Source organism: Bos grunniens, chromosome 1, assembly GCF_055505025.1.
Source record: "Bos grunniens cultivar Pamir isolate PY7600 chromosome 1, Bosgru_T2T1.0, whole genome shotgun sequence".
Lineage (NCBI taxonomy): Eukaryota > Metazoa > Chordata > Mammalia > Artiodactyla > Bovidae > Bos > Bos grunniens.
In genome coordinates this window covers 55,262,892-55,272,338 of record NC_141165.1, presented here as the reverse complement: position 1 = coordinate 55,272,338, position 9,447 = coordinate 55,262,892, and the positions used below count along the sequence as shown (strand labels likewise).

The following is a 9,447-nucleotide window of genomic DNA, read 5'->3' as shown; positions in this document are numbered from 1 at the left end:
GTTCATCACTAATTCTGTCTTTTACTTGAAATTGCATGTGTTGTTAACCCTTTTGCAAATGTGCATTATTTTAGATTGTAAACTGTTAGAGCTGTCTGCAGCTCTGCTTGCATTATGCTTAGTAGAAAAAATATATAATTTTATGATAATTATGGTCATTTATTATATATTCTACATTTCAAATGTATATTCTTTTTCTTTCTTTAGATGGCAAAGCAGAAATTTTCTGGATTAGAAATTACTCTGATTGTCCTCTTTGCTATAGTTACAATAATAGCTATTGCCCTAATTGTTGTTTTAGCAACTAAGACACCTGCTGTTGAAGGTAAATAATATTGAAAATACTTATACATTATAGTGAGGTTGAGATAAAGTTTACTCTATAATAATTATGGATCTTGAAAAGTAGTTTATAATCTATATGAGATCTATATGAGATGAAATACTTAAAGATCTCAGGTAAGTTACAGTTACTCCAACTTTTTCTAGCCATTATAGTACAGATATTTCAATGAAGTGTCATTGCAATTAAGAAATTCGTATGCTTTGATATTAATGGCCTTGCTTTAGAACTAGAAAATAGGCAAAAGAAACAAAATATTAATAAACAGCACAGTAATCTTCTGTAGTTACCAGTGAGGTTCTTCTAACTAGTGGGAAATCTCATTAGTCGGGTTTTACTCTAGCTTTCAGCATTTGCAAGCGGGGTTAGGAAATTTAAGGGGATAACATCTTTGTCATAGACTTTTTTTTTTTTTTTTTAAAGAGTGAGGTCATATCAGAGAAACAGAGAGTAGGTGAAACAGGCTTGAAGTGTTTATCATTTTTTCCTGAATATTTATATCCTAATTTAGAGTTAACGCATGCTACTTTCATCCACCTGATCTACTTTTTCTTTCTTCATCATTCTCTCCTAATTAAATCAGAAGTGGAAAATGTACTGCAAATTATTTTCTAGTCTAACAGTAGTTAGTGTTTTCTGCTGCCTCTTGTTTCATATTCTTCTAGTAAACTGAAAGCTTGCTCTATTATGAAGCAATCAAATTTATCTTCCTCATCTCTGGTTGCTAGAAAGTCCCTCTTTATTATATAGAGTTGAGGTTTTGCTTTTCTTTGCTGTTCTCTTCTTTCTCTTCTGTTTAAGTATCTTCTTCCTCCTAAACTTTTTTTCTTCTCTAATTCTTGTCTCCTTCTCTGCATCCTCTCTCCATATATATTTCCCATACATATTTCTCCATCTTCTTTCTTCATCTCTAAAACACAGTTTATGAGTATGGTGCAGAAAACATTTTGTTTCCTTTTGAGTCTGTCTTTTAAGACCTTCTGTGAATATACTTTGATTCTCTTAAGGAACAGTCAAAGGGCTTTTGGATCATTTCCTTTCGGTAATTAGGAATTGAATTTGTAGGGTTTTTTTTAAGTTAAGTTTAATTTTCATTATATATATATATATATTTGTATTTACTTTAAATGTATTTGTTACTTGAAAATTTGAAAAGTAAATTTAAAACCATGTTTTGTTTTATTGACCTGTTTCTGTCTCAGAAATCAGTGATTCAACCCGAGGCACATGCCCAAGTGTACTGAACGATCCTATCAACCAGAGAATAAACTGCATTCCAGAACGATCTCCCACACAGGTCTGCAACCAAAGTATTTTATATATCTATGAATAGATATATAGTATGATAATTATATTAAGACAATTATTCAATATTGGATATATTCATATTTTAAAAAGTATAGCCATTTATTAGGCCACACTTATTTTTATTTATGTATGCACAGATGAGAGATAATGGAAATTACTGAGCCTGCTTTTCTGTACTTCAATTCAAAATAGCCAGTTAATATTTTACATACTTAAAAATCTATTGTTAAATTTATAATTCTTTATGAAATTCTATCCTCTCAAACTACTGCTTAAAAGTGTGACCTTTGATAAATATATAACTTTTAAGAAAGAATATCTACACTCTATTAAATTGTTTGTGATAATGACATTAACAAGAAGAATCTGTGGAAAATAAAGTAACATTGATTCTTGTAACTATTTAATTTTAAAAACCATTTATTTTTTTATTATTTGGGGAGAAGGAATTCAACTGGAGCAAATTAAGTGTAAATAAATGGATTCACTTAACCCTAAATTGACTCTTCCTTAGTCATTATAACTTGTATGGGATTAAAAGGTCAATGAGTAAAGGTGTATATGTGTGTATTCCCATTTTGTGATGTTTATATCAAAAGTCACACATACTTCAGATTCTGTTAGGTAATGACACTCCAAAATGCTCAGTTCCTGTTGAACTATCATTTTTATAACATATATGCATGTGTATGGGTGTGTACACGTATGTATGTGTGTATGTATGTGTGCTCTGTAGCTCAGTCATGTCTGAGTCTTTGCGACTCCATGGACTGTAGCCTGCTAGGCTCCTCTACCCATGGGATTCTCCAGGCAAGAATATGGAGTGGGCTGCCATTTCCTCCTCTAGGGGATCTTCCCAACCCAAGATTGAACCTGCATCACCTGTGGTTCCTGCATTTACAGGCAGATTCTTTACCATTGAGCCACCTGGGAAGCCCCTGTGTATATGTGTACCTGATGCCACTTTGATGTTAAAAATGGGAGAGAATTCCATAAAGAAAAAAAAAGAAAAAAAAAATGGGAGAGAATTTAACATGTGTACCGTTAACTGGTAAACATGGAGATTTTAAAAAATTTTTTTCAAGGCAAATAGCCAAGAAAAATGTCTCACAAGTATTCAAATTACGAAAATATGTTACACTATTAAACTTAAATATTAAATAGATTTTTTATTATACCAATGTTAACACACATCATCACCATATAACTCAAATTTTACTATAAACATATATAATCTTTCTTTCCCTTCATGTAATCTTTCCATATAGATCATAATATTAAGGAGAATTTATTATTTTACTTTATACATTAGATGTAATGGCAGCTACTAGTTGCAACAGCTGGCATATGAACTAGTTTAAATAGTATAAATCATATCAAACTAATAATTATCTGGAAATAAAGACCTTAAACATTTTGCCTAGGCTTAAATTTGGGACCATCTCTTCTTTATAGCCTCATTTGCAACTTGATACGTAATTGGTGCACAATAAATATTTTAGTTCTTCTGCACTGGCTACATGGCAACATAACAGACTATAATTAATTATCTGGAGGGCAGGAATCTTGAAAATAACATGACCTTATGATAATGTGTATTCATATGGAAAATTGATAAATCACAACTCAGAGCATCGATCACTGATGTAATTCAATTTATCAAATATTTACATTTCTTCAAAGTGAAAGGAACAAAAGAATAAATGATATTTTAGTTCATTACATATTTGAAGAAATAAGCATTTTTAAATATTCATTCAAACAATTATTGTAATGAGTGAATGTTTAAAAAATAGAGACCAACATATATAATAACAGTACTAATCCTATGATTCCTTTAATAAATGTTTTATCAGACACTTTGTGCAGCTCGAGGTTGCTGCTGGAGGCCATGGAATGATTCTGTTATTCCTTGGTGCTTCTTCGTAAATAACCACGGCTATAATGCTGAGAAAGTAACATCAACAAATGCTGGTGAGAAGTGTTCTACCATGGTGATCCAACATATTTTAAGTTGAATAAAAAAAGTATATTTAAATTTTTTCTTTGGAAAAATATCTTAAATAAAATCAAATAGGAACATATACACAAGAATGTTCAAATTTGGTATGTTAAGAACTTTTTTTTTTCATGATTCTATCTTTCAAATTAAAAAAAGAAAAGGTTATTTGTGAGACCTACAATAAAATTGGAAAAAATATGAAAATATTTAGTGATTACTAATCATTATAAATAAAACCATAATTCATACAACTTTTTTTTCTTCAAGGAGTTGAAGCCAAATTAAAAAGGAAAGCTTCACCTACACTCTTTGGAAATGACATTAACAGCGTTCTCCTCACAACTCAAAGTCAGACACGCAATCGTGTGCGGTTCAAGGTTTGGTTTTTGAGTTTCCTAAAGAAAAGTTAATACTAAATAGCATGTTATGAGTATACCCTCTAACCCACCAAGACATTTTCCCTCTTAATAAATGTCTATTCCAAAGAAAAGAACTTATTGGACTAGTTACTCCACTTCTCTGAGCCTTCTCCTCAGATAGAACATACGAACTAGCTCCTCTGGCAGTAGTTTTTAAAGAATTTAATAATATAGTCAGCGTAAAATATTTGATACAGTGTCCTGAGAAGAACTAACACTCAAAAAACTGTAGTAATTTTTTTTTTATTGAACTACAGACTGTGATAAAAGATTAGTTTAGAATTTAATTTAAGGAAGCTGTTAATTGTTCCATGTAAGTGTGACACAGTCACTAGTTCTTTTTACTGGTATCACTTCTAGTCATGATTTTAAAGAAACTAATTTCTGCTTTCTTTACCAAATTGTTTGCCAGTATGGTCTTTTGGATTGGCAGAAAAAACAATATATCCTTTGTACAATAACTTGTAGCAACAATTTCACAAAAATTGTTTTTTTAAAACAAAATTCAAATTACTTTCAGGACTTGTTAGTGAGTGATCATCAAAATACTGCATGGATAATTAATAATTAAATTCACAAAAATCTACTATTTAAGAATCAATATTTAATAATAGTCTCATGATTTTTTATATTGGTCAATAAAAATTATATTTGATATAGTACCTTTATAATTAACTGATTCTATTAATTCCTTAACAGTATTACAATTTATTCTTTGCATAGCCATTCAACAATGTAAGTTAAGTTTATGACTAGATTAATAACTCTTCTATAAAATCATTAGATTTATTGTTTTGTATTTGGAACTTGCATTTAATACCTAATTCAGAACTGAAAAATTCAGTAACAGTTTTGAATCAAATAATGCTAATTTTAAAATATCTTTGCAGATCACTGATCCAAATAATAGAAGATATGAAGTTCCTCATCAGTTTGTAAAAGAATTTAGTGGAACTGCATCTTCTGATCCACTGTATAATGTGGAGGTTATACATGATCCATTTAGCATTAAAATTTCTAGAAGAAGCAATAGTAAAATTTTGTAAGTAATTATATTTATGTTAAGTTTAAATAATTGGTCAGTTTTATTGTATTATCATAGAACCACAAAAGTCTCATTTTTAGGGCATTTTCAGAAAGAATAAATTTCCTTCCAAAAGAGGGTGGGTGTACATGTTTTTAAATATTATAATATCAAAGAAGCTTTAATTTCTTATGGATGAAATGTACCAGAATATGAAGTATAGAATGGGCCAACCGAAGTTGAAATGAAGAGAGCCACTGATACAATTTTAGCCTTGCATATAGTTTGCATACCTAAAAAACCTTATATGTCTTTTCCTTGTTATCTATCACATTCTCTTTCAACTGGTAGGATCAAATAGTTACTATTCAGAGAGGGACAAATTTCCATAGTATTGGAGGATTTTTCATTATGTGTATGAAATTAATTGAATAAATTTACACATAATAAATTTAAATAGCCATATATAATAATTTAAACATTATCTTAATGCCTTCATTATAAATTTATTTTGAGGGACATTTCTGGCAAAAAAGTTAGTAATTTTCAATATTGCTGCTCTTGAGTTTCCGAGAAAGGTTAATTGGATGATTATCAGGACTTAATCTCAGCAATTAATTTTCATAAATGTATTTTGATAACTTGAAGTTGATTTTATGTTAAATCACAAAAGAAATGTTATTTGACACTTTGCATAGTTTATATCTGATATATATAAAACATGAAACCTTTCTTTTTCAGGAAAAATGATTTTCAACTTAATTTTAATACATGTATAGAGGTATAGAAACCAGTATAGTACTACATTTTAAAACTCTGTCTCTCACTGATATATGGAACAGTCTTATGGACTCTGTGGGAGAGGGAGAGGGTGGGAAGATTTGGGAGAATGGCATTGAAACGTGTAAAATATCATGTATGAAATGAGTTGCCAGTCCAGGTTCGATGCACGTACTGGATGCTTGGGGCTAGTGCACTGGGACGACCCAGAGGGATGGTATGGGGAGGGAGGAGGGAGGAGGGTTCAGGATGGGGAATACATGTATACCTGTGGCGGATTCATTTTGATATTTGGCAAAGCTAATACAATAATGTAAAGTTTAAAAATAAAATAAAATAAATAATAAAAAAAATAAAACTCTGTCTCTGTAGAAAGTCAAAACTGGGTTTGAAATTTGGTTGTGCTTCCTACCAGTTTGTCACCTTGAAAACATGAGTAAATTTGTCCAAATTGTAACATTTGTGAAATGAATTTATAATAGTGGTTGTGCTTCAGTATTGTAGTAAAGATAAAAGGAGAGAGATGCACGTGAAGAATCATATTGTTGATGATGAGGCAAACTGTGTTAATAAAATTAACAAGTTCTGGTTATGGTACAATTCATGTGTTCATAAGAAGTAATCACAGCTAAAGACTGACCTATTTAAAATGAAATGTTCTGGATGATAACATAGATCCATATTTAGCAGAGCATTTTATATATTTTTAGCTCTTTTATTTATTTCATGCTCTAGGTTTGACACCAGCATTGGTCCCCTGGTATACTCTGACCAGTATTTACAGATCTCAGCCAGACTTCCCAATGAATACATTTATGGTCTCGGGGAACATATTCATAAGAGATTTCGTCATGATTTATATTGGAAAACATGGCCAATTTTTACTCGGGATCAACTTCCTGGTGATGTAAGGAACTATATTTCTTGTTATAAATAAAATAATTATATTTGAAAGGAGATAATTCTAGCCTTTTTGTTTTTTTTTTTTTAATTAATTTTTAAATTTCAGGTATACACGTGCTCCCCATCCTGAACCCTCCTCCCTCCCCCCTCCCCATATCATCCCCCTGGGCCGTCCCAGCGCACCAGCCCCAAGCATCCAGCATCATGCACTGAACCTGGTCTCGTTTCATACATGACATTTCACATGTTTCAATGCCATTCTCCCAAATCTTCCCACCCTCTCCCTCTCCCACAGAGTCCATAAGACTGTTCTATACATCAGTGTCTCTTTTGCTGTCTCGTATACAGGGTTATCATTACCATCTTTCTAAATTCCATATATATGCGTTAGTATACTGTATTTATGTTTTTCCTTCTGGCTTACTTCACTCTGTATAATAGGCTCCAGTTTCATCCACCTCATTAGAACTGATTCAAATGTATTCTTTTTAATGGCTGAGTAATACTCCATTGTGTATATGTACCACAGCTTTCTTATCCATTCATCTGCTGATGGACATCTAGGTTGCTTCCATGTCCTGGCTATTATAAACAGTGCTGCGATGAACATTGGGGTACACGTGTCTCTTTCCCTTCTAGCCTTTTTATAACCATCATTTTTTGTTGTCAGTGATATATATTCCAGGAGCTTCTTTACTTTAGAGGTGAAGATTCATATCAAAGTCCTAAATTAACTAAATAAGTGAACAGATTTTATGAATATTTTAAAAGGTATTTCCAATTTATGAATGTTTTCCTTTGACTTTTCACTTTTATATTTTATCAACCACTTTTCAGTTACTCTTGTACTTACACTATCTAGGACTAGTCATTACATAAGAACACTTCCAAACACTTACCATGTTCGACATGGCTTTGTATATGTGCTGTCTGTCTATCTAGTGGACATCATGTCCTGCATCTATATCTACTTTTTCCTCATCTATAACATAATAATCTTTCTTAGGTTCACATATTTTCATAAGAAGTTAGTTTTTTATTATTTATACACACCATTGATAGCTCATTTGATCTCACCTCATAAGAAAATTTCCCAAACTCCTCCATGCAGAATTAATCTTTATTTTCTAATAGTTTATTTATATTTTGTTACGATGTCATCAGTTATTATTTGTGTACATATATTTCTGAATTTCAAAAGTATGCAGTTTTTTATGAGAAATACAATAGCATTAAAAAGCTTTTAAAAATTGACTCATGATTGCTTTGAGTCAAATGTTACTAATTTTTAAATTTCCAGTGCTACTGAAATGAGTAAGTCAGTTGTTTTAAAGATCCTCATTTGGTACAAAAATATTAATAAATTTTGCTACTCATCAGCTCTCAACAACTATACTGAAAAAGTTATATGAAGTGGAATTCATCTTAGAATTCCTGGCAATACCTTGGGGCGAACATGAGACATGATATATAAACATTCCATTACCCTATCACAGATAGTTTATTTTTTCATTGAAATATACTTGATGAATGGCTTATTAAAACTCATTTAATCATCATAAAACATAAAAGAAAGTTAAATAATCTATTAATAGCATAATATATAGTTATATACCTATATCTTAATGTATTAATAAGTAAAATGACTTATCAATGACTTTTGTGCTACAATGTTTCATATGGTATATAGTAGAAAAAATTATTATAGAATATGAGGAGTAAATTACAGAAAAATATAGAAATACATAAAAGCCATTCAAGTATACTTTTTAATTTTAAACGTATTTTAAGTTTTAATTTTCAAATTTATGCCTTATAGAATAATAATAATTTATATGGCCATCAAACATTCTTCATGTGCATTGAGGATACTTCTGGAAAGTCATTTGGTGTTTTCTTAATGAACAGCAATGCAATGGGTAAGAGTAATTTATCTGATAATATGTTCAAATGAGACTTGAAATGTTTTAACTGCTTTATTTATTCCAATCATAGATATATTATAACAGAGTAAACTTTGTTGTTAGTGATTTAGAGTGTGAAAGTATTATAAGCAGGTTTTATAGTTAGCGAGGGCTTCCTTTGTGTCTCAGGTAAAGAATCTGCCTGCAATGCAAGAGACCTGAGTTTGATCCCTGGGTTGGGAAGATCCCCTGGAGAAGGGAATGGCTACCCACTCCAGTATCCTTTCCTGAAGAATTCCATGGACAGAGGAGCCTGAGATATGGATATTTGTGTGTCTGTTTTGGGGGAAGTATGCTATATCATGATATATAGACACTTCCTTTTCCCTCCAGAGCAACATCGAATATATCCATGTAAATGACTATTCCCATTCCCATAGCCTTGATTGTTAAGTTCATATGCCCTGCAGATTAAAAAAACAAAGGTCTCTATGGGGATAAAAAGAGAGAAGAATCACATTTCAGTTTACCATAACTCAAATAATGTAGAACCTTTTATTTTCTAGTGTTGTGAATAATGTGATACCTATATTTGATAGATGAATTAGTGATAATTAAAAAAAACTACAAAAATAATAATATTCCAGCAAGAGCAGTGCATATGGTTATCCAGACAATTACTATGTTTAACATATAGAAAAATTAAAACTTTCATAGTTTTATTTTATAGAAATCAACATGTGATATGATCTTTCACTGAATCT

The 9,447-nt window shown here is 30.9% G+C and overlaps 1 protein-coding gene across 1 annotated transcript in view; it reads left to right on the top strand.

Moving 5' to 3' along the window:
* The first annotated feature begins 207 nt into the window (after positions 1 to 207).
* SI (sucrase-isomaltase) overlaps positions 208 to 9,447 on the top strand; it is a 114,501-nt gene continuing 105,261 nt past the window's right edge. Inside the window, exons 1-7 of the mRNA XM_086414225.1 lie at positions 208 to 325; positions 1,546 to 1,640; positions 3,508 to 3,625; positions 3,921 to 4,030; positions 4,963 to 5,114; positions 6,612 to 6,783; positions 8,599 to 8,698. Of these exons, the coding sequence (XP_086270351.1) occupies positions 208 to 325; positions 1,546 to 1,640; positions 3,508 to 3,625; positions 3,921 to 4,030; positions 4,963 to 5,114; positions 6,612 to 6,783; positions 8,599 to 8,698 (865 nt within the window). The remainder of the gene's footprint in view (positions 326 to 1,545; positions 1,641 to 3,507; positions 3,626 to 3,920; positions 4,031 to 4,962; positions 5,115 to 6,611; positions 6,784 to 8,598; positions 8,699 to 9,447) is intronic.